The 24,905-nt window shown below is 44.9% G+C and overlaps 1 protein-coding gene across 1 annotated transcript; it reads right to left on the bottom strand.

Annotated features, from left to right (window-relative positions):
- Positions 1-14,539: 14,539 nt before the first annotated feature.
- On the bottom strand, positions 14,540-19,070 carry LOC124699013 (1-acyl-sn-glycerol-3-phosphate acyltransferase PLS1). Its single transcript, XM_047231392.1, has 11 exons — positions 18,981-19,070; positions 18,603-18,725; positions 18,285-18,324; positions 18,104-18,177; positions 17,910-17,969; positions 17,152-17,229; positions 16,907-17,065; positions 15,942-16,067; positions 15,642-15,734; positions 15,448-15,531; positions 14,540-14,969 (listed from the first exon to the last, which is right to left on the bottom strand). The coding sequence occupies exons 1-11, from the start codon at positions 19,059-19,061 to the stop codon at positions 14,763-14,765; spliced, it is 1,125 nt and encodes a 374-aa protein (XP_047087348.1). The 5' UTR covers positions 19,062-19,070; the 3' UTR covers positions 14,540-14,762.
- Between the last annotated feature and the right edge of the window lie 5,835 nt (positions 19,071-24,905).

Raw genomic sequence — 24,905 nt, 5'->3', positions numbered from 1 at the left:
AGACCAAACATTCCCCAGGCCTGGTGTTGCCGCTTTTACCACTGGAATGACCCGAATTCTGTGTCGAGTTGGCTCTTTGCCATGTAATTTATCACTTTGCCCCTAGCACTATAAATACCCCCTGGTTGTCTAGATCTGAGATTAAACTTCATTTGAGATTGACTTGAGTTATGCTATTTCCCCTTGTGGGAAAAAAACCCTACCATACCTTAGATTCAACATCTATTGTATCACTCGTTCTCCTAATCGAAGAATCTTCCCTCTTTGGTGAATTCTATGATCAATTGTTAGTCTTTTACTTGCACTTGTACCATTGGGTCTTTTGCTTGCACTTCTACCAACCTTGATCTTTTCATCCTTCTAGGGTTCTATGCTTTGATTTGTTGATCTCTTTGCGGGACTTCTACCAAAAGGTCTTTTCTCGCAACCTCCATCGAGTTGGTGTTTCGGGCAAACGAGGACAAAACTGATTTGTGTGTGTGTGTGTGTGTGTGTGTGTGTGTGTGTGTGTGTGTGTGTGTGTGTGTGTGTGTTTGTATCCCCGATTCCCACCCCGTCTTCATCGTGTTCATCCACCTCCCCCACACCCAAATCCGTGAAGATCGGGCCACATTTAGGGCTTAGTCCACATCATACGGCATCAGCAGCCTTTGGTTTCCACAGATTTCACCCCCAAATTTTCTAAGGAAAATTTCAAAAAAAACCAAAAAAAACCAAAACTTGCCTTTGGTTGGATCTCCCGAACTGTTGAGTTATTTGTTTGGTCTTGGTCCAATATATACTTGTTTTTTGTGCTAATATAAATCCACTAACCTTTCCTATCCTTGATTTGGTCGATTTTCCTTCGAACCGATTGTTTGACTTTTTGCAAGTTTTTTCCTCATGAAACCAGATCTGGCAAATATTTTGGCATGCCGGGCCTGACACTGGAACGAAAATAGCAAACCGGCCCATGGCCTGTTGTCGCCGGAACGACCGTAGAAAAATTTGAGTTCCATAGCCGGCACGCCGGTTTCACCCCTAGAACGCCTATTTTTTCTGACAAAATCAACTCTTGTGTTTAGATTTCGGGTTTGAGTGCCATTTCAGTCGCCCCAAGCTTCTGTAACAACGTCAAAAACATCGACACCACGACAACACCCAAATACCCAAGCGTTTCATTGACACCATCAACCAGCACCGCAAGTTTGAGATCATCCTCGCCCAACATCAAAGTGGTATAACTTGACTTTTAACTTCTAACCCTAGCTTATTTTGTGTCTCTATCCCATCAAGAGTGGCTTTCTAGTGTTGCGAAGCATTATGCAAGTGTACCAACCGCGAGAGTATGCGTGTGTTGAGCAAACCTAAGAAGCAAGCTCTTTGTGAAAAGAAGCAAGCTCTTTTTGAAAAGAAAAGCAAAATAAGAATTGACATAATTACATAGATAGAAGTATCCTTACATAGTGAGAAAAATAAAATAAAAATACAAAATAAAAAGAGTGTGTGAGTGACACCAAAATACAACTTGTGTTGGCGTGACAACAAACATAGTCTATGTTAGGTCAATTTTGTTCTTGCTTATTTTTGTTGGTCGCGCTAACCATATTTTGTCTTGTTGTGTGTGTTCCTTTTTGTGTAGACTTTGATCACCGCCTTGACTTGTGACTTTTTGGATCTTACCCATTTTTGACGATATATATTTTGTTTGGTTCTTCCATTTGATTTTCCACATCCATACCTAACACCATATAGACGTTTAGCTCTTTTGCATGTGCTTTTATGTGTGTGAGTACATATCGGTTTTCCTCTAACTTGAAACACTTCTTCGATTTGTTTTAGAGTTCTGACCTTTCAGTAGTTTTGTCTCTAACCTCCTACCACATAGTGCTTGTTTCCTTTTTGCGACAATGTCTAGTGGAGAAGATAACCCCGATCCGACAACAATACACAACCATTGGACACTCAAGAAAGAAATGAAGTCACGATTCGAAGAAGTTGACGCCAATTTGTTGGACCTTGACAAGGGCATTGACACCAAGTTGTCGGACCTCGACAAACGCTTTGAAGAAAGAGTTTAGGTGCAACGACGAGTCTTCAATGTACAAATAAAAGATCTAAAGCAGGACAATAGAACAGTGAATGAGAAGCTCGACAACATTATCCAACCGCTTAACCGGCGAGACAACCAAAGCCACCATTCAAGGTCTTCACGTTCTCATGGTTCAAGGCTTCGAGCTCCTTCTCCATCTCATCGTGGTTCCAATGAAGACCCACATCACCATAATGTTGATGATCAAGTGCTTCAGCGACAAGCTAAAAAACAGAGCAAGAATGTCATCGACTTGAACAAGATTGTCTTTGCCAAGAACACCTTAATGCTCAATTGCAACAGGAACAAGAGCACCATTGAATTGAAGAAGAGCGTCTTCACCAAGAACACCTTGATGCGCAATTCCAACAGGAGCAAGACCGTCTCCGACATGATCAAGACATCCTTCGTGAAAGGGAACAAGAGCGTATTTGCTATGAACGAGAAGTACTTGATGAACAAGAGTGGCAACGTCAAGCACAAGTGGCCAATGCTAGAAGGCAACACCAAAATGAAGAGGAACAACAACAAGCGAATCAAAAATGCCAAATCATAAATGTGGAACAACCTCTCCATAAATTCCATGATGAGGCACAATTACGCCAACGTCAAGACAACCGATGCCACCACGATGATTGAACACATGCTCGAAGACCACATCACCGGCCATGAGACATAGAGCCAAGCGAGCATAATGAATCAAGTCATCACCAAGCACCAAGTGAAGCGATTGTGATGCTTCGACCTAGACAAAAAAATGAAGCTCAAGGTCATGGAAGACCTCCTCCTCCACAACCAAATAGAAACATCAATCAAGATGCTTGAGTGCCACCTCCAAACAACTGTTGCAATGGGGAAGAAAATTATCAAGCCCCACCTCAATGCCGTGTAGAACAAGGTGAAGCAAGACCAACTCCTCGACCCAACCTCCATGATGATGAAGATATTTGTAATGTCCCAGGTTTAGAGACGATCCAGGGGTAGATTTTAGAAAGGGATGTGCATTGCATCGTAAATTCTGGGGACATTTCGCGCTTTTAAAACAAAACTGCATCGAAGGGGAACAAGTTTCTCTCTCGACACCTTACAGGGTTAGGGTTTCGAGAGTGCGACAAACTTGTTCTTACTTAACTAGATCAGGGTTTTGAGAAGAGAGAAGAGATTGCATTACAATCTTAAGTTGCATGACTGGATTCAAACCAAATTTGAATTTGAATTTCAAATTCTAACATCAAATGGTTATCACATAATTCAAACTTGAGATAATTTAATAAACAATTATCATTAATCAAGATTATAAACAATTATGTAAAGCTCATTAGAGAAAAACTTGAGCTTTATTGATTAACACACATTATACAATGTCTTTACATTATTCACAAATGAAATAAAGGAATATTACAACATATTACAAGAATTGGACAAAAATAGAAAAAGAAAAGAAAAGGAAATTACAATTCAATGATCTATCCTAACACTACAAGCTAAACTTCATTTAGTCTTGTACTTGATGATCTTCATGATCATTGGATCATCACTTTGGTCCCTGCACATAATCACAACAAATAAAAGTTATGCCAAGTGGCATAGCCACTTGGCAGAGTTAAAAATCAAATAGAATTGGAGAGGATATGACCAAAGCTGCCAGAGCTGATCCACCCTCGGCCAAGACACAAGCCGGATACCAAGCATGTGCACACACACACAGCTAGGCTGCTCACAAAGCAGTGTGCATGCAGCACAACAAACACACAGCTCTGTGTGTCACCAAGAGAGGTCAGGCCTTGCTGTCGACCAGGAGACCAAGTAGAGGACCAAATATAAGCTTTTCACCAGCAAACCCTAGCCATTCCATCGACAAGGAGTACCAGGGTAAGAACACAACAAGAACAGGTGAACAGCTAGAGCTGCTCCACCTATTCCAGTCACCACCAGAAACTATCCAAGATTCACAAGCTTGCAAGGAGGAGCAGGGCAAGCAAACTCAAATCCACCAGAAGAAATCCTCTACACCAACACCCATTACTAGGAGCTGGAGTGAGGTATATACATCATCATGAACAAATCAGATGGTTTTGTTCATAAATTGCACAGGCATGATCACAAGCACACAAAGGGTGGGGTAACCCTGTTTTGATCATCATTTGGTCAGAGACCAAGTGTAACCTGGTAGAAATGGCAAGGACCGAGGATCAATCAAGCCTATACCCATGGTTATGCCAACCAGAATAGTGGTAGCATCTTCCAAATGGAAACAGGAAAGAAAACCATCCTAGAGACTTATCCAAGTATAACCAGACTACACTAGCCCTTTTAAGACCATCAGAATATAAACATTTATATGTCTATTTTCATTTCAACATCAAATAACCTAGCAGCCTATGAAAGACTACCAGGATTAGTGCACAGAAGCATCCAACATGGGTAGGAGCAACCATTTCTAGCAGACACAGCTGCTAGAGGTCACAACAACTACCTAGCCACACAAGAAAGTCACCAAAGCGAGTATATCATTACCCGGAAGGGTTCAAATGGAGCTAGGGTACCCAACAGATGTTGGCATCCCTCTAGCTCAATCAATTTAACTGTAAGATGATCACAACTGCCAGCAGTTCACATCATTTATCCACTTAACCAAGCAAAACAACACAGATAAATGAATATACAAGAAGTCAATACACCAGAGCTTTGCAAATGATCTAGAGGATCACTGCAAGCATCAACAGATGCTTGAGCAAGCACCAGCACACACCAGGCCAAGCCTGTGTGATGCACACACAACACAGTGAGAGCAATAGTGAGGCACAGTTATGAAACAGCAACATTTACAAGCAAATGATGATCATGTGATCATCAGCAGCTTGCTAAAGCATGCCAGTACATGCTAGAGCCAACCTAGCAACAAATCATGGATCATTTGACCAACACAACACCAATTCATCAACAGTTGCTTCACATGACTAATCACATAAATAATTTATGATTGTATCCAGAAGCACATCAAATACTTAATGAATCATTGGATCATAATACACCAGCTAAACATATAAATTCATCACTGTATAACACAAATAAGCCACAGTGATAATCAATTGAGCATAATTATAAATCGAGCACACGAAGTAGCCACAATGGCTTAGGCACTTACAAGTATGCAAGAATTACACACTGTAATCAAGCCATAGCAATTAAAATGAATACACTTGAGGATCTGGTAAGCTTATCAACAAGAACAGAGGCACATGGATGGAGTTAGACAAGAAATGCTAGCACAACAAGTGATTAGGCTAGGAATTCTTGCGCAGTGGCATGGCGGTACTTCACACAGCAGTAGCACACGCATAGCACGGTGACATAGCACGGCAGGAGCAGGCAAACATGGTGCTGCGAGAAGAGCACAACAGCTCTTGCGCAGTGCAAGCAAAGCACAGCGAGTAGGACTAGAGGAGGAAGAAGGTCGGGTACGGAGGGGAGCGAGGAAAGGAGGCGCACTTACCCGGAGTCGAGGAGAACGAGCGCAGCCATGGCGGCCACGGTGGCACACGCCGGAGCGCGGCGGCGCCGAGGCCAAGCCGGTGCCATGGCGAGCACCACAGCACCACGGCCAGGCACGACAACACCGCAGCATCAGGGGCGCCGGCAGGCGGCGCATCGCCATGAATCCTTACGGCCAGGGTTGCAGGCGAGTTGGGGCCGCGTGGTGGCGTGGATGAATCCCAGATCGACGCGGACCACCGTGTCCGCCGTCGAAAGGCGGATCAGATCCACCTGATCTCGCCGGCGGCGATGGCCTGAGTTGGCCGGAGAAATTCCGAGAAGGGGGCGGCGACCACGACATCGCGAGAGAGAAAGGGGAATTAGGGTTCTGCGCGAGGAAGAGAGGAGCGGAGTGAGTGGGCCGACCGAGCCAAACGAGAGGCTCGGGTGCGACCTAACCCTCTGGGCCGCACTGACATGTGGGCCCAGGGGCATTTTTGCCATTTCATAATTCAAATTAAATACATAAACTTTGGAAAAGCACAATAAATAGTTAATAGCTCTAAAAAAATAATTAAAAATATGAAAATTGATCAGCATAAAATTCTCTATCATAATAAAATACAAAAGGGAATTTTTGAAGACAACTAAGAATAAGTCTTAATTTGATGATTTAAATAATCATTTAAATCACACATATTATTTTCAATAATAAAAATAAGTCCATTAATGCATTTGGACTTTAAAAACACCTTGACAACAATTCAAGGTTGTATTTATCCTAAATATAGTATCTCCAAATCAATCTTAGTATTAACCTCTTACATGAAATAATAATGTCATCGGAAGGGGGGAACAAACCCTAAAGCTGGAATCATGCATAATTGCTTCTTTAACCATTGCCCTTATCGGACAATGATGCTATTTTTCAGAACCAGAGGACAAGGGTCAGTCCACACCATCCAACTGCAAAACTTTGCAGTGTTCAGGCAAGTTCATCGCTTGCTCATGTCATTTGAGTATCTTTATTAAATTATTTGCAAAGTACTATGATTACCACTATTGCATAAAAACCAAAACCACTACTTTCATAACTATGAATATGGCTATGTGGTTGGCAATGGAACCATGGATTGTGTTGATATGGTGGAGGTTCCATTGCAAGGGTTTATATCCATCTAGGATTAAATAACAAATGTCGTCCAGTGATTCTTGTGCCGTAATACCCGTGTTAACCATAAGATCTGGAGTGGGACGGAATAGTCAATCGTATTTCCACCTCTTGTACATCAACGGATGTGCTTGCCGTAGACACTTGTATCCTGAGGGACAAGCGGTAGAGGCTGGGAAGCCCTAAAGTCCCCACGGTAATGCGGTCTATGATGGATTGTAAGGTGTCCGGAACGGTCTATCTCTGGTTGATAGGGCAGGGCATATAAAAATTGTTCGGAACGGTCTACCTTAATTGGTATAGGGGAGAACAAATGCCTGGGTCGGTCTCACCATAGATATAGGGGAAGACAATCTTACAAAAGGGTGGTGTGCGAGGTAGCGGAGGAATATGATTGGCTATGACCTTATACCGGGCCTCACACCGAAGGAAGTGTGGACGGGAAAGCTGCCGGTTGGCACCAAGGTTAAGATCTCTTATGGGTAAAGCAACACACCTCTCGCGAGTGTAAAGAACCGTGACATGTCACTCCCTGTTCCGGGATATGGAACTGCGAACGCGGACGGAAAGGAGCTCCATGAAGTTCTAGTAAACCGGTGAAGGCTGACGGACATAGCTCTTTGAAATAAAAGCAATCTCTTGAAGAAATGTTTATCAAAACCTGCATTGATACTAGACTTTCTGGTCTAATATCGTAGCTAGTGCATTAAACACCTCTTATCTATAATGAACTTGTTGAGTACGCTCGTACTCATCCCACTCTTAAATCCCTTGCTTAGATTGTCTGAATCGTCTGGAGGAGGACTACGACAACCATGAAGGAGCCGAGATCATCGGCTATGAAGAACCAGACCTCTCTAGAGGTATTGAAGGCGTAGACTACCTCATAGTCTACGGAACCGGGGAGGTTTCCGGAGGAGATCAAGCTTAGAAGCACCAAGTAGTAGTAATAGCCGAGCAGTGTGAACTCTTAGTATTTAGCTGCTCGAGGTAATAAATGTATAACCTAGTGAAACTTCTATATTGTAAGTTAAGTTGGGTTCGCCTCGAACCCGGGAGTATCCCTCTTAGGACCCAAGAGGAGCTCCGAGACGATATGTGTATTATGCTTGTAATAATAAATGAATGAGTTATGGACCTGCTATGTTCTGTTGTACTACTCTGAGGGATGTAATATTTGCGGAATGGTACTTCGTGAATGTTATATCAATGACTGGTATACTACAACATGCAGTGGTATGCAGGGTCACCACAATATTTTAGGGAAGCTAAAGTTCACCATGCCCAAGTTCCAAGGTGAGGAAGACCCCGATGCTTACTCATCGTGGGTCCTCAAGGGTGACAAGATCTTTCGCATTCACAACTTCTCAAATGTAAAGAAGGTGGCCATGGCATCCCTTGAATTTGAAGGATATGCAAATGCGTGGTGGGAAGAAGTTAACAAGAATCATGCTTAAGAACACTTAGATCCCATTGCACCATGGGAAGAGATGCAATAAGTGATGCACACCCGCTTTGTTCCATCTCACCACAAGCGTGACCTTTTCAACAAGCTCACTCAACTCAAACAAAGCTTCAAGTCGGTTGAGGACTACTACGAAGAGATGCACATGAGAATGATGAGTGCAAATGTTGACGAGAGATAAGATCAAACAATGGAAAGATTCTTGAATGGATTGGGTGCACCCATCAAGTGGATAATGGAAATTTTTCCATACACAAACATGGTTGACTTTCTACATCAAGCCATAAGGGTCGAGCGCCAAGTGAGAGAAGACCTAGCAATCTCTAAATCCAGTTCCTTGTTCACTGCAAGAAATGTAACCAATACATCCGCTAGCTCTAAGACTACAACTGATAGCCCATGAAAGGAACCGATGAAGCCAAACAAGAGTGCAATGAAGCCCACAAGCTACAAGCCATCCACCATGTCATCCAAGACCTCAACGGTATCTAGTAACATAACATGCTTCAAATGTGGTGCACAAGGACACAAATCCTTTGAGTGCAAAAACACTAGAGTTATGATAACTCAAGATGACGGAGATGTGGAGTACCTAAGTGAAGGAGAATATGAAGCTTTGGTTCAAAATGCAACAACTCTTGAAGATGCTGAATTGGAAGATCAAGAGAAAGTCCTATTTGTGCATGATGCAAGTCCCTCACTTGTAGTGACCAAATCCTTGACCACTCAATCACACCCAAATGAAGATCAAAGGTGCAACATCTTCCAAACACGAGCCGGATAAATGGCAAGTCAATTAAGGTCATCATTGATGGAGATAGTAGTCAGAACCTTGCAAGCGCCAAACTATTCTCCAAGCTCGATCTCCACCTCCGGAAGCATCCTCACCCATACCATGTCCAATGACTAATAAGTAACAATGGAAATGTGAAGATTCAACACCCGTGACCGTGTCCTTCAAAATTGAAGCATATGAAGACGTTGTAGAGTGTGATGTACTACCAATGACGGTGTGACACATGATACTTGGTATTCCTTGGAAATACGACAAAAATCAAACCATGATGGTTACACAAATGCTTACAGCTTGAAAGTCAATGACAAGACGTTCGTTATACGCCCCATGGCTCCTAGCCAAATGATTGCAGACAATGCAAAGGCTTTAGCGAGGGTGCAAGAAGCTACTACCACTAGTGAGATGAGAGGTGAGAGAGTGATCCACCTAAATGAGAGTGAGCCCCACAAGCCCAATATCAGCAAAAAAAATGAAGAGTGTTCTCATACCCACCAAAAGTGAGTTTCGGGAAGTCCAAGAGAGCCCATCCACCATATTGCACTATGTTCTCATGCAGGGTACCACCTTCGAATACTAATGACTTGAAAACAATTCCTTTGTCTTTGATTCCCGACGAACTTCCTACCGGACTACCACCTTGGAGGCATTGAGCACCACATCAACCTCATACCTGGCGCCCCACTACAAAACTGCGCCACATACCGCACCAACCCCGAAGACATGAAGGAAATACAACACCAAATTCATGATCTTCACCCAAAAGGGTACGTTCGAGAAATCCTTAGCACATGTGCGGTCCTAGTCATACTTGTGCCAAAACCGGATGAGACACAATGGATGTGTATGGATTTTAGACTAATCAATGCCATTGCCGTCCGTTATCAACATCCCATTCCTCGTTTGCATGACATGCTTGATTAATTGTGTGGTGCCACTATATTTTCTACGATTGATTTGTGTAGTAGTTATCACCAAATTCGTATGTTCGTTGGTGATGAATGAAAGACGACATTCAAGACCAAACCCGGTCTCTATGAATGGCCTGTCATGCCTTTCGGTCTATCCAATTATCCTTCCACCTTCATGCGTCTTATGAACTATGTGTTGCGATCACTTATTCGAAAATGTATCATTGTCTATTTTGATGATATCCTTGTTAATAGCAAAAGTCTCGAGGACCGTGTTCAACATGTAAGAGAAGCCTTATGCATCCCACTCAATGAAAAACTTTATGCAAACCTTCTCAAGTGCACTTTTGCCCAAAACAATTTGGGTTTTCTTGGATTTGCCGTATCTTCCAATGGCATAGAAGTGGGTTCTTCGAAAGTTGAGGCAATTCATAATGGCCCACACCAACAACGGTTGGACAAGTATGAAGTTACCATGGTCTTGCCAGTTTTTGTAGAAGGTTTTTGAAAGATTTTAGTACCATTGCTTGCCCCTTGAACGAGCTTACAAAGAAAAATGTTCCCTTCCTTTTGGGGCAAAGCACAACAAAATGCTCTCGATGAAATAAAAAAGAAACTAACCGAAGCGCCACTTCTCGTTTTACCAAATTTTGCAAAAACATTTGAGATAGAGCATGATGCAAGTGGCCTCAAAATTGGTGGCATGCTTATGCAAGACGGAAAATCCGTTGCATATTATAGTGAAAAATTAGACGGTGCTCGTCTAAACTATCCTATATATGACAATATATATGACAATGAACTTAATTTATGCACGTGTTTGAGTTCTTGAAGTGTTGAAACATTATCTTTGTCCAAAACAGTTCGTTATTCATTCGGATCATGACTCCATGAAGTATTTGAAAAATCAATCAAATTTAAACAAAACACACCCTAAATGGGTCGAATTAATTGAATCATTCCCCTATGTAACTAAATACAAGAAGGGAAAATATAATGTAGTTGTCGATGCTCTTTCCCACAAGAACACCCTTTTACTCACACATTTGGACTTTCATGTCTTGGGTCTTAATGATATCAACTAGATTTACCCTTCTGACAATTTCCTTGGACCAATTTTTGCCAAGCGTTCTTTTGAAAAGGGAATCGATGATTTCTATTTGCATAAGGGTTTCTTGTTTAATGGACATAAAATTTGCATTCCCAATTTTTTGATTTTCCTCTTGCTCCTACAATAATCTCATGGTGGAGGATTAATGGGACACTTTGGATGGGAGAAGACCTAGGTCATGCTTTCCAACCACTACTTTTGGCCAAGAATGTATCGCAACATAGAAATACTTTGTCGCCAATGCATAACATGTTGGTAATATGCCCTAGAGGCAATCATGTGTGATGTAATTCCCAATGTATTCATAAAGTTATTAAGTTGTCCTTGTGTGAACATCTGATATGCATCATTGACTATGTGATTCGATTGTGGAACTGTGTATTCAAGTTGTTCATACTAGATTGTCCTTAGTCATCAAAGTTGTGTTGGACACACTACTTAGACTAATGTGTATATCGGCTGATGACTCGGTTCCACTTGTCATGGGCATGGTAGTGCTATTCTGACTTACACGGATTCAGTTAAAGAGTTTAGCATGAGTCGGAAAAACCCATATTGATATACTCGTCATTTGTATATCTCAATCAGTGTAATCCTTAGACCCGAGTTTCTCGCATATCCGAGTTGTGGATACACCGGCTTAGGTTCTGTTAAATGTTGTTCCGTAACAGGACAATTATAAAGGCAGAGTTCGGGCCGGCTAAGAAGCAAGCTGCGTGACATGGATAACCAAGATGGGATTTCCCCCTCCAACCTGGAGAGATATTCTCTGGGCCCTCTCAAGTGATACTATTCAGAAAGCATGGCCATGCACGACTCGGTTAAGTGTCAACCGAGGCGATTGACTAAGTGGTAGTCGAGTGAATCACGCCGCCTATAGCTTGACAAGGTATATCGTGAGGCAAAAGGGACTCAGACGTAAGTCACATTGGAAAGGCATGTTGTCATGACACTATGAGACTTGGGAATTGACACGTTCTGCTAGGAGTCACTACCGACTAATCGATTGAGAGCGAGACTCCAATCGTGTCCAAGTCGCCATGGGCCTATGGGTTCACACACTTAAGAGCGGGAGCAAGTGGTTTAGGTTGGACCGAAATCAGACACAGATTGAATCAATGAGTTGGACTCACAGTGATTAGATTAAGTGAATTAGTGGATGGGCCTAAATCGTTGATTAAGCTCACTGTCACTCCACACGTGTTGTGGAACGAGAGCCCACTATCACCCTCTATATAAGTGGGGCGTAGGATGCCTAGAGGGCACACGGTTAGACTAGTCCATGCGTTGGAACCCTATCCCCCATTCAGTCCAGCCGCCGTATTGGACCTAGCAGTCCACCACCGACACTCCTCCTCTTACATGTGGATACCAACAGAGGCGTTGTACTTCAGCGCTTCAACGTCGCGGGATCAGATCGGGTCGGATCATTTGCACTGCCCCGACGCGCTTAATTTATCGAGTTTCCGCACATGCACGTCTAGTGATAATCATCGTGACCTTCTACCTCGACTAAATCTTGGGAGTTCCGCGTAAGGTTTAAATTTTTCTTATCACCTCGCGGCCCAACATAACATGCTTACAAGCTAAGTCAACTTCCAATCCATATGGTCTTTATACTTCATTGCCCGTTCCTAGTGCACCATGGTCCGATATAAGCATGGATTTTGTGTTAGGCCTCCCACACACTAGATATGGTCATGGTTCTATTTTCGTTGTGGTTGGCAGTTTCTCTAAAATGTCTCACTTTGTACCATGCTCTAGAAGCGATGATGCTTCACACCTTGCTACGTTGTTTTTTAGGGAAATTGTGAGACTCCATGGTGTACCAAGAAACATTGTCTCGGATCGAGATGTCAAATTCATGAGTTAGCTTTGGAAGACCCTCGTGGTCAAGTTCAGCGTCAGGCTATTGTTTTCGTCTTCATCACATCCACTAACGGATGGACAAAAGGAGGTCGTCAACCAAAGATTATCCGCTTTACTCCAAGTCTTTGTTAAGAAGAACTTGAAATCTTGGGAAGATTGCATTCCACATACGAAGTTCACCTACAACCGCGCTAAGACTCCACGACTTTGAGAAGCCCCTTCATGGTCGTCTATGGTTTTGAACCGCCAACGGTAATTGACATACTACCACTTCGCTACATGGGCAAGTCAACATGGACATCGAAAAACGAGCCAAATACATGAAGAGACTACATGAAGATACAAGAGCAACCATCGAGCAACAAGTACTTCGCCAAGTTGCAAGAATCAACACCAATAAAAAGGAGAATGAGATTTTAAAATTTATAAGCCTCCAAAATTTGTACAAAATACTCCTCAGAATCTTTGAATCAAACTGGCCCTAAAAGATTCCTTTTTCCCCTTCATGAACATAGCACTTGTAGAAGTGTTTTTTTAATTATATGTGAGTATTTGAAGAAGTTAATAGCCCATATGCAAGTGAAAGATTTTATTGATATTGCGATTTACATAACTAATTCATATCCTTAACTACAAGATTGATACTCTCTACTTGATGAGTGCGGATTTTTGGGCCACAAGCCACATGGAGCTTGTTTCTTGAACCGTCCAAAATGGCGAATTCAAGTTTCAAAAAAAATGGATAAACCTTTTTTAGATGTAGGAGTAATGTAATCTATCAACACGAAAAAATCTCACCTCGAAAGGCCTAATATTTTGGATTGCACAAAAATGACAAAATCTGACAGAATTAAGAAAAACGACAAAATCTGACATGTAAAGTAGTGAACGGTCCAGATTTTCAAACCTCCCAATTCTGTCAGATTTTCTCGTTCACAACTTTACATGTCATATTTTACATTTTTTAAGCCCAGAATGTAAGTTATTTTGGTTGAGATTTTTTTAATGTTGGTAGAGTACATCATTATCTATGTACAAAATTTTATTTTAGAATTTTTAAAACTTTCAAATCATGTTTTCAAATATAGAAAAATAAAGAGTATATGACACCTGAGCTCCAAAGTGAACTTTAGCTAGTTGATGGTTGAAAGGTGGTATGCAATGATGGCACCGTTTTTATCTAGTATTCCTTCCACCCCACAATATAAGATGTTTTGGTGAACTGTATTAGCTAGCCAAAACATTTTATATTGTGAGACGGATGGAGTACTATTTTTGGCTAACCCAGTTCCATACTAAGTCAGTTTATATTGTGAGACGGATGTTACAGTTCTATGCTAAGTCGGTGTAGTATCTTTTCCGTAGAGCAATGACAAACTAAAAAGCTCAAGAAAAAGCATCACCCTACGCTGGTCAATGAACAGCAGGAGATGTTTTTTTTTTGTTTTAACTGTGAGGGCCCACACATCAATGGGCAGATAAATTAGGTTTTCAGACTGTAGGAAGCAGATGAGTTACCCTAACTTTTTATTTTAACCTTTGAGTAACCCTAACTTATTAAATCACTAGAAGAATTAAAATATGATTTGGTGATTAAAGGTCTTCAAAATGAACCTATGCTGCTGCAAACAACCCAACCAATCCCAAACTCTAGGGACTAGGGCAGTCCAGTGCTGTGCTAAAATGCAAATTTCTACATGTTCATACTGACAAAGTCACACTTGCTGCTTCACCGAATCTCGTAAACTCCCTGTCTGAGTCCATACGATTCTGCAACAAAATTAATTTTGAGTCTGGTTCACAGCCCCAAGTTTGTAGTCTATGCGGGTCAGCGCGCATTAAATTGGTAGTGCTCCCTTGGTAAGGCTCTAGAGTAACATCATCGTTACCGCTTTCAACCTTTCTTGACTCGGTCACGCGCTGCCCTGGCCGAGCTGGAGCGCTCTGACTGGGAGAACATTATGAACACATGCATGAGTCCTGTCACCAGCGCCAGCCCTGCAGCTGTGAACCCTACTCCTTGCCACGTCGACAGGAGCTGAGTCCACCTGAAGAACTGTACAGCTCCATACAGAAGGAGGCATGACCAAAACAGAGTCACCTATTCCATCAGCAGAAATAGAAAGTCAGTTACAAGAGGCATAATAATTATACATTACAAGATGTTCATTTGAGAAGGAACTACTGAGCTATGGTATAGTTAAAATAACTTAACATTTTAAGTACCGACTACCAAATAAGAGTTCTCTGCAACGACACAAGTTACACGAAAACTGTTGATGGTCACCCCCTGGATCTCTAAACTGCAACTGCCAACTGTGACATCAGCTAACCCAGCCCTTGTTCCAAGGTAAGCCCATGGATTATCTTCGATCACTCGAATTCTCAGGTCACACGGCACATTCTACCATAGTAGCAATAACAAGTTTTTTGTTTGTTAGGAGACAATAATCATCTATACTATTTGGGCTCCTAGACTCCTTGTGGTCCTTCTATTGCAGATTGTATGCGTATACTTTTGCAATGAGTGTAGCTCAGGTATTAAATATAAATATGATGCTATTGTATTGGGGCTTTACCAACAATGATTTCAACGGACGGCCAATTGGTCTAATCTCTTCATCAAAAGTGCCCGTGGCCAAATGCTTATCCAATAATGTGTCCTGTGGCCCAAAAAGAAAGGAGAGAAAAGGCACTTACTTAATAATCAATTGATCAACAAGTACATAGATAAATAGAATTAGAACATGTCTGAAAATATATGGGCCCATACTTTCGTCACAAAGATGTCTTTGCACCATTTTGAAACATCTTCCTCTGATTTCGGCATCTCACTCATAGCATGACGTTTCATGCGGACATGTATCTACACAAATAATGATCGAATCATACATTTGTTTGACATCGAAAGTAGGAAGTACGCAATATTTCAATATCGGTGGAAGATAACCAACTCATGTCAGCATTAAGTTGAACCTATATTTGATCCGAGAAATGATAAAATGAATTCAGTATTTAGTCAATGTAAATTTCTGATTTATCTGGATCAATATCATGAGGCTAACAAACTTACCACTGACGATTGCCCTTTCAAAATCCGTAGCATTGTTGGTTGAGGTGAATCTTTTGGAATTATTACAGTCGTATCATAAATAGCTGGAACAAAATCCCGCATAATACTTACAGCTGATACAAATCCCTATAGAATATTTCATAGGAGGTATAAGAATATTTCATAGGAGGTATAAGTACATTACTTTATTGTTGCATAATAATAAAAATGGCAGTACAAATATGTAAAGAGGAAAAATGCATAATACAATCGTATATTCTCAATCCCTATTATTCTAAACTGTCATGAACATGCTACTCAACCACTTCATAAAACAGAAGGTAATCACTCGATATTTGACAAAGTATTACAGCCATATGTTCTCTGTTAAATTTGAGATGCACAATAAACGAAGAACGAAAAGTAAAACACTGCAGGGGACACGAGATTTTAACGTGGAAAACCCTTGCAACACACAAGGGAAAAACCACGGGCGCCAGCCAGCAAAACTTCACTATTTCGGTGGTGTTTACAAACGCCGTGGGTGTACAATGATGCGATGATAACCCTAGCGGCGGCTTACAGGGAATATAAATAGGCGGTGGCAACGATCCGTACCGCGGGGGCCTCGCTCCGCTCGTCAGAAGTTAGCCTCCCTTTAGTATATGAATTTGGATCACAAAATAACATTCTCAATAACTAGTAACCTACATTTTCATGTTGGAACCTCACGATTAAGATTTTCTATTGTAAGGTTGCATCTTTTTATCTAGCTTTTGTTCATACCATTACTCAAAAAATGTTCGGAACTTTGACAATTTTCTGTGTCTGATTGGAGTAATATGCACTTTATCAGAAGGGTTACAATGGTAAGATTGGGAGAAGAAATATGAAATTTCGGTGTAGAATACATGGATTAACAGACGTAGTATATTACCTGAATAATTAGATGGATAAAACATTTCAGTAAGGGAATAGTAAAGTACCTTAGTGCGTGGAATAAGTACATTTCTAGGGGCTGGCAAGCCTTGTGAAACTGCATACTCCTGAGCTGCTAAAAGCTTTGCTGGAGTGAAGCGGGTACCCTCAACGAAAAGGGCTAACCAAAAAGGTCTGGGGAAGTCCTTCAACCTTTGGAGGCCCCACTATAAGCAAACAGTAACAATACCACCAAGATAAACATAAACACTAGGATGCAATGTATTGATGTATAAATGAGGTGAGAATTTACTTTTAGGGTATTCTCATCTTTTGCCCAGTTCCTCTCCAAAAAGAGGTATTCTGCAAACCACATGGACCAGCCAATAACCTGCAAGGAGAACAACTTAAAGAACGTTGAGAATGTGACATATACCATAGCAAAGACGTGAGATTGTAAACTCAAATGTCACTGAATGCTCGAGGGGGATTTAAAAGCTGGGATGCGCACTTCACTGAGACTAGTGCACTGTGCAGTACAGGCATAAATCCCAAGTCATTTCCACACAACTAAACTGAAGCTGCTAATTCCCTATTAGGATTCTCTGCCAAAACGAGAGCCCAGATGGTCTGGTCATACCCTTGTCTAACGTATTGATAACTTCTCTTGAAGATTTATCCTGCCATTCAACTTTGGGCAGCTTCCCATAGCCATGTCATCAGAAACAACTTATTTACGGCTTTCACAACAGTTAACTGTCAATTCTGCCAGCCAAATTTTGCTACTACAGCTACCAATTAATCGATGCGCCATTCTACATCCACATAAAGACATGAAGTACATGTATTATGTTGATACTTGGAAGTTTGGCATATTGGTATCTGAAGGATACCAAATCTTCTACCAGTATTTGATACACATTTGGTTAAAAGGAATCCAACTTTAAACAACAACCATTAAGCTCCCCAGTTATCTGTTTATGTTTCATTTTTTTCAGGAATAGCTTTCCACACAGTTTAACGTCAAAAGAACTAGTTGAGAGTAAATTACATATGATCCAGCTAACTTACCGGAAGAAATTTTGATGATTTTTTCATAACAGCAAGTGTACTTCCAAGGCATCCTGAGCGCTGACGAAATGTCGACCAGAAAAGAAGTCACGGATGATTCATCATTAGTTATATCAGACAGATCATAAGATTAATCCCAAGAAAAATCAATAGTTTGTAGCAAGTAAAAAGATAGGAGTCTAAGAGATAACAACCTGTGCCAAAATCCATCCAATAAGCCAATCAATATCGCTACGATGATTTGATATGACAAGTGCATGCTCTTTACCTAGAAATTTTCATACGAGCTAATTAAACGTTTTTTTATAAGCTAATATGGCAAATAATGTAAGCACCAACAGCTCTCGCAAGGAATTTTTAAAGACGACTTCTTACCCATTGACTGGTATGTTTCCTTGTCGGCATGGAACTGTATCTGCAGAACATGAGTTGAAATTATATTGGTACAGTAGATAAAACAAGTTATGGAATTCTTTGCTTCATAAACATCATAGTATGAAATATGTAAGTTAGTATAATGAAAACTTAAGCAGTATGCAGTATGTTCATTTTGTCTTGTTAGTATTATTCCTGAACGTGCTTTGAAGTTTGAAGCATGAATAAAAACAGCTTACTGTTGTACCAGAAAAACTGCTTATACAGAATGAGAAAACCCAATTCGAAATCAGCAGGACATTCAGCATATCTTCATACCTTAACGCCTGCCCACCAGTCCACAACCCAGACGAGCTGAAGCCACAGCAGCTCGGCTAAGAATCTGTTGACCCGCCGGTAAAAGCTCTTCGAGAAGGGCCTTATTGACACAAATAGGATGGCCTGCGATTTTCAGGGTCATGCGAACAAACCATTCAAAATTTATGCAATCTTCTTCAAAAAATAAGCTTCAAATACAACATTCTTTACAACCTACAGATAAATTAAGCAATTAAAGAAAATGGTGGAAGAAATGATATCCCGAACAGGGAAAGCAGATAACTCTTTATGCAGTGATCAAATCAGATCACTCCACAAGAAGCCACCCGAAAATGGCGCGAAATGTCTCGTCGATCGAGCAGCAGGAGGGAGAGATACCTGGACGGTGTTGACGATGAGGCCGGAGAGAAGGAAGAGGAGGCCGAGGGGGAGCATGACGATCACGAGGGGAACCGCCATGGATGGCAGCCGCCACCATCCAATCTTGGGAGGCACCGCGCTTCTCCGCCGGTAGCGGTGGTTCGATGAGCGAGATGCGTGGTGGTTCGGCTCCACCGGCGCCGGCGAGGAGATGAGCACGTCAGACGGCTTTGTACGTTTTATAAAATGTTGTATCCTATTTTGATACAACCTCTTCCTCCTCGAAACAGGCTTTCGCCCCGCTATATTAATATAGCAACCGACCGATACAACGAGACAGCTGGGGCCGCAGCACAACCGAACCCAAACGAAAAAGAAAAAGAAAAGAAAAAGAAACTAATGCCGACACCGGCAGATTGACCAGAACGGGGATGACTCCGCAACCGCTGCGCCCTCCGGAGAAGTACCACCACGCTCCTAGCACGCCGAGACGCCGCATACCAAGCAGCACCTTCAACAAGGGAACGACGACGATGCCGCTGCTGCCCGGACTAGGCCTAGGGTTTCCCCCGGTACGCGGAAGGGATTGGGGAGGGATACATCCGACGCCCTTCAGGAAGGAAGGCGGCACCCGCAGGCGTCGCCGCGTCAGAGTCGGGCATGCCGACACGGATTTCTCCTGACCACCAAACCCACCACCCTGAACGCCTCGACGTGCTCCACCAAACAAGCCACCAACCAGCACACGCCACCACGGTCTTGTAGTCACCCTCGCCGTCGCACTGTGGTCACCGGGACAGGGCCTAGAGGAAGAGACGCCAAGCAGCAGGGACGGGGGTAACGGTACCACAACCGGGCGGGAGGGAACTACCTCCACCGCTTTCGCGGTCGCCGGCCGGACATGGCAACGAGGGCACACCAGGCCCGAACTGGCCCGGCCGGGCCCAAACTGGCCCGTAAAGCCCTGCTGCCAAGCTGCAGCAGGCCGGCCGCAGCGCCGCCACCACCCATCCACCGCCGCCACACCATCTCCGCCGCCAGGGAGCACCGCCGGCGCGCCGCAGACGCAGGCAGCCCGCCGAGCCCATCTGGGCCCCGCCTGGGCCAGATCTGGGCCGAGCAGGAACCGCCCGCGCCGCCCGCCTGCGCATCTCCGCCGCCAAGCAGCAGCGCCGCCGTCCCTCCTCCCACCCGGCGCGCGGGTCTCACGCCGCCGCGCCGGACCGCCGCCAGCCGAGCAGCACCGCGCCGCCAAGGAGCCCCCGCGCCCCCGCCGCGCCGCGGGTAGAGTCAGCCCCGCCGCCGCCGGCACCGCGCGGGCAACGCCCGGCGGCCCACGCCGGCGGCGACGGCCGGGGAGAGGAAGGGGAGGAGGACTGGGAGTTGGCGGCGGCTAGGGTTCGCCCGTCGCCCGTCGGGGGGGCGAGCGAGCGAACAGAGGCCTTTTCGATACAACCTCTTATCCATATTACTTACTGATGAAATGTGTCTAAGATTAAAATATGTCTAAATACATCAATATTAGTGTCAAGTAATGTCAATTGGAAGGAGTAAAAGAAAACATGGTGTAATATTAAATTATTTGTGTTCCAGTGTTTCTCGCCGGCGATTCAGCTGCTCCCCTACCCCTCCAATCGTTGTTCCGGTATCGCAATGAGGAGGGGATGTCCGGTACTCGTTTGTCAGAGTGGTTTACTCTTAGGTTTTTTAGGTTTTCTAAGTTCGTCCGTTGGTGTCGTGATAAGGCAAATGCTGTGATTATAGGAATAATGGTCTCCTACCATGTTCCTGCTCGTCGAAGGTGTTGCTGACGCTGGCGAGAGGCTTGTGGAGTCCAAGTCGTTAGAGTGACTTCGATATGACGCTGTTATCACCAGAATTTGACCGAGTCAGAGGTGGGCCGTGATCAAGATGGACGTGAAGAATATATATATAGAAGAAATACGTGAGTCGGCCTTTTATACTAAGTTGGGCTTGTTTGCCCATGTATCTGTAACATATTAGATCACATCTTAGTTTAGAAGTTAGAATCTTACTCGTGCACGGTTTGGTGCACGCCCACATTAGAAAGTCCGCTGGACTATAAATATGTATCTAGGGTTTATGGAATAAACAACAACCAACGTTCAACCACAAACAAATCTCGGCGCATCGCCAACTCCTTCGTCTCGAGGGTTTCTACCGGTAAGCACCATGCTGCCTAGATCGCATCTTGCGATCTAGGCAGCACAAGCCTGCCCACGTTGTTCATGCGTTGCTCGTATTGAAGCCTTTTTGATGGCGAGCAACGTAGTTATCTTAGATATGTTAGGGTTAGCATTGTTCTTCATGTTACATGCTGTCGTAGTGCAACCCTTGCATGTCTAGCTGCCCTTACACCTATCTTAGGTGTAGGGGCGGCACCCAGCTTGATCATAGTTTAGTAGATCTGATCCGTTACGGTTGCTCCTTGTTTCATCAAGGATTAGTTTAACATCCGCAATAGTTAGGCCTTACAAAGGGTTGGAGGATCCAGCGGCGTGTAGGGTGGCGTTTGCTAGCCCTAGAAAGGATGTTCCGGGGATCAACTTCGTGTTGGTTTTTAGGCCCTGTCTAGGATCGGCTTACGGTCACCGTGCGCGAGCGCGAGGCCCAATCGTGAGTAGGATGATCCGATTATGCGGTGAAAACCCTAAATCGTCGTAGATCTAATTAGCTTTATCTTGATCAAGCAGGACCACCATATATTCGGACACCTCATCTGAATCATGGGTGGATCGGCTCTTTGAGCCGATTCACAGGATAACCTGAGAGCCGATCGAGGCTCGTATTTAACGTTTACGTGTGTGCCCTGCAGGAAACTAAGCGATGCATCATCCACACCTTCCCGACCGGGTATAGGTCGGGTGGCACGCCCTTGTGATAAACATCGGACGTGCGACCGGGAGACTTTGCGGGCCGTCGCTCCGAGGGACCGGGGCCAGCCGCAGCCCTAGTTGTTCCCGGCTCTACTTGTGTTGCCCGTCTCCGCCCGCCGGGGGTTTCGACGTCAACACATTCGGCACGCCCGGTGGGACGACCTTCGACATCCACAACATCGCCATCTACATCCGAGATGGAGGAAGACACTCCGGTCACGTACGAGGATCTGCTCGATGAGCTCAAGAAGAAACATGACGAGATCAAGGCAACCCTCGAAGCCGAACTCATCGGCTCTTTCCACCGAACCCGCTCCCATGGCGTCAGGTGGAAGGGTTTCACACCTGAAGGCGCACTCGATGCAGTGAACCTTTCCGCCCCGTCAGAAGAACGCACCAGGTCACTGCGGCAGGAGATCAACTACATGGTGGCTCATTCGCTGCACCGCCACTCCGAGAGCCTGGTGAACACTTTGGAGCGTGTCGCTCTGCGCGTCGTCCAGGAAATCATGAGCCACCGGTATTCTCCATCGGGACCAGCTCTGGGGACTTTCAAGGGAGAGATGCCGCTCCGGCCCCAGCCGTTCGCATGGGCAGCACCGGAACTGCCGAACTCATCGGCATACGTCGTCTACAAGATTGGTGGTGATCCTAGTGACTACCAATTCCTACCTGAGGCACCCAAGGAGATCCCGCACGGATACGCGTGCGCATACGTACCGGACCGCAACGCTCGGGCACTCTCGAACCAGGCTGCAATATCGGGGGCCTCCGGAACGGCGGGAGGAACGTCGGGAGCCGATCCGAGAAGCAATCGTGGGCTGGCTAAGTACGCCACCCCAACAAACCTCCAAAGCCCAGCTCCTGCGGTTGGCTTGGAACCGAGAAAAGCAAGCATGGCTGGTTAAGTGTGCCACCCCGGCGAATCTTCGGGGTTCGACACCTTCAGCCATCACGGCGGATCAGATTTGTGCAATTCGAAAGATCGGTTCGGCATGATGCCGAAAAGGAAGACGTTCGGCTACACCAAGCCGTACCCCAATGACTACGAACTGATCCCGCTACCACCCAAATATCGGCTCCCGGACTTCACGAAGTTTAGTGGATCGGATGGTTCCAGCTCCATCGAGCATGTGAGCCGATATTTGGCACAGCTGGGCACGATCTCAGCGTCAGACGAGTTGCGCGTGAGGTTCTTCGCACGGTCCCTCACGGGATCGGCTTTCGGGTGGTACACATCGCTACCACCGAACTCCATCCGGACTTGGAAGCGGTTGGAAGAGCAGTTCCATGAGCGGTATCACTCGGAGGCTTCCGATGTTGGCATTGCCGATCTAGCGCAAGTACGACGAAGCGCGGGGAAACAGTGTCGAGAATACGTCCAGCGCTTCGGGACCATTAGGAACCGATGTTTTTCGGCTCATATAAGTGAAAAAGAAGCGATCGAGTTGGCGGTGGTGGGTCTCTCATCATCGATTAAGGACGTGGCCTCCCAAGCGAGACTATCCTTCGTTGGCGCACATGGTGCGAAGGCTGTCGGCATATGAGCAGCGCCACCCGGATGTTTACCGGGACAAATTCAAGCGTGCGGTGACCTTGGTTGAGGCGGACGAAGATGAAGGTGCTATGGGAGATCGAGGAGGTAGCAGTGGCTGAATGGACTCGAGCGACGAGGCCCCGTGACACTGCAAATGGGTGAAGCCACAAGGCCCTCCAAAAGGGTTCGACTTCGACGTGACCAAGACTGAGCAGATTTTTGATCTCTTACTCACGGAGAAGCATATAAAGGTACCCGAAGGCCACAAGATCCCCACGGCGCAGGAGCTGAACGGAAAGAAGTACTGCAAATGGCATAACACGTTCTCCCACACCACCAACGACTGCAGGGTGTGGCGGCAGCAGATCCAAATGGCGATAGAAAACGGACGGTTGATTTTCAACCAATACGCCATGAAGGTCGACACACACCCCTTCCCCGCCGTAAACATGGTGGAGTATGCTTACCATGGAGGGTGCCAGCCGGATTTCTCGTGCCAAATCAATATGGTAGATCTTGGACACCACGGCGGCAAGGATGGAGATGAGGGCAGCTGCTCTCATAGCAAAGATACGAGAGGAAGCCGCTCCACGCGATCGGCTCCGCCAAGATGGCAAGCGCTACGTTACGGAGGGAGAAGTGAAGAACATAAGATATCGGCGACCTCTCTCTGATCACCTCCTCAACAAGTATGTGAGTCAGTACGACCAACGCCGACGGTCCAGCGATGATGATGAAAGAGATCGTCTGGCTAGAGAAGCCAGAAGACATCGTCGGCATAATCGCGATGAGGAGGAGAACGAGCGTTGTGCCAAGGAAAAGGCAAGGGAGCAAAACGACGAGGACAGGCACTGGGATTGTCCCTTCTTCAGGCACTGCTGGGATTCAGGAATGAGCCGATTGCCAACAATCGGCAATTGCCCAGAATGCAACCGGAAGGAGAAGGAGGCAGCCAACGTGTCCGTGTTCGAGCGCTTGGGACCTCTCCCGCCACAGAGCAAACGAGCTGAGTCGCCTCGGTTGAAAGATCTCGAAGATTCAGAAGACGAGGGAGAAGAAGAAGACAGGTATCACCGGCCAAGGTGGTGCCCTGATGGACTCAGCCGTTCCCAGAAACGCAGGGTTCAACGATTGCGCGACCTGGAAGAAGCCGAGAGGTTATACTTGCATACATTGAGGAAGGCAAGGCCTGATCTGGCTGCGAAGGTTCAGCGAACCCTGGATGAAGAGGGTCATCCACGGAAAATGGAGTGGCGCCCCAAGCAAAGGAAAGCCGATGACGAAACATCGGCTGGCACAAACATGGTGCTCGTTCTTTCGACGAAGCTTAGTGCTCCACGATTACACAATGCACTCAAGGTGGGCGACAGCGAGCGCACCAACATGATGAAGTCAGAGATTGGACTGGTTTTATCTACCGGCCTGAACGAGTAGCAAGAGCACGTCAATGAGCAAACGTGGCGAGGCTGATCCTTGTGATCGGCCCCAAAAAAATTTATGAAGGGACAT

Source organism: Lolium rigidum, chromosome 3 (genome assembly GCF_022539505.1).
Source record: "Lolium rigidum isolate FL_2022 chromosome 3, APGP_CSIRO_Lrig_0.1, whole genome shotgun sequence".
Taxonomy (NCBI): Eukaryota; Viridiplantae; Streptophyta; class Magnoliopsida; order Poales; family Poaceae; genus Lolium; species Lolium rigidum.
Note: the sequence above shows the minus strand (reverse complement) of the source record. Positions and strands in the feature narration are given on the sequence as shown.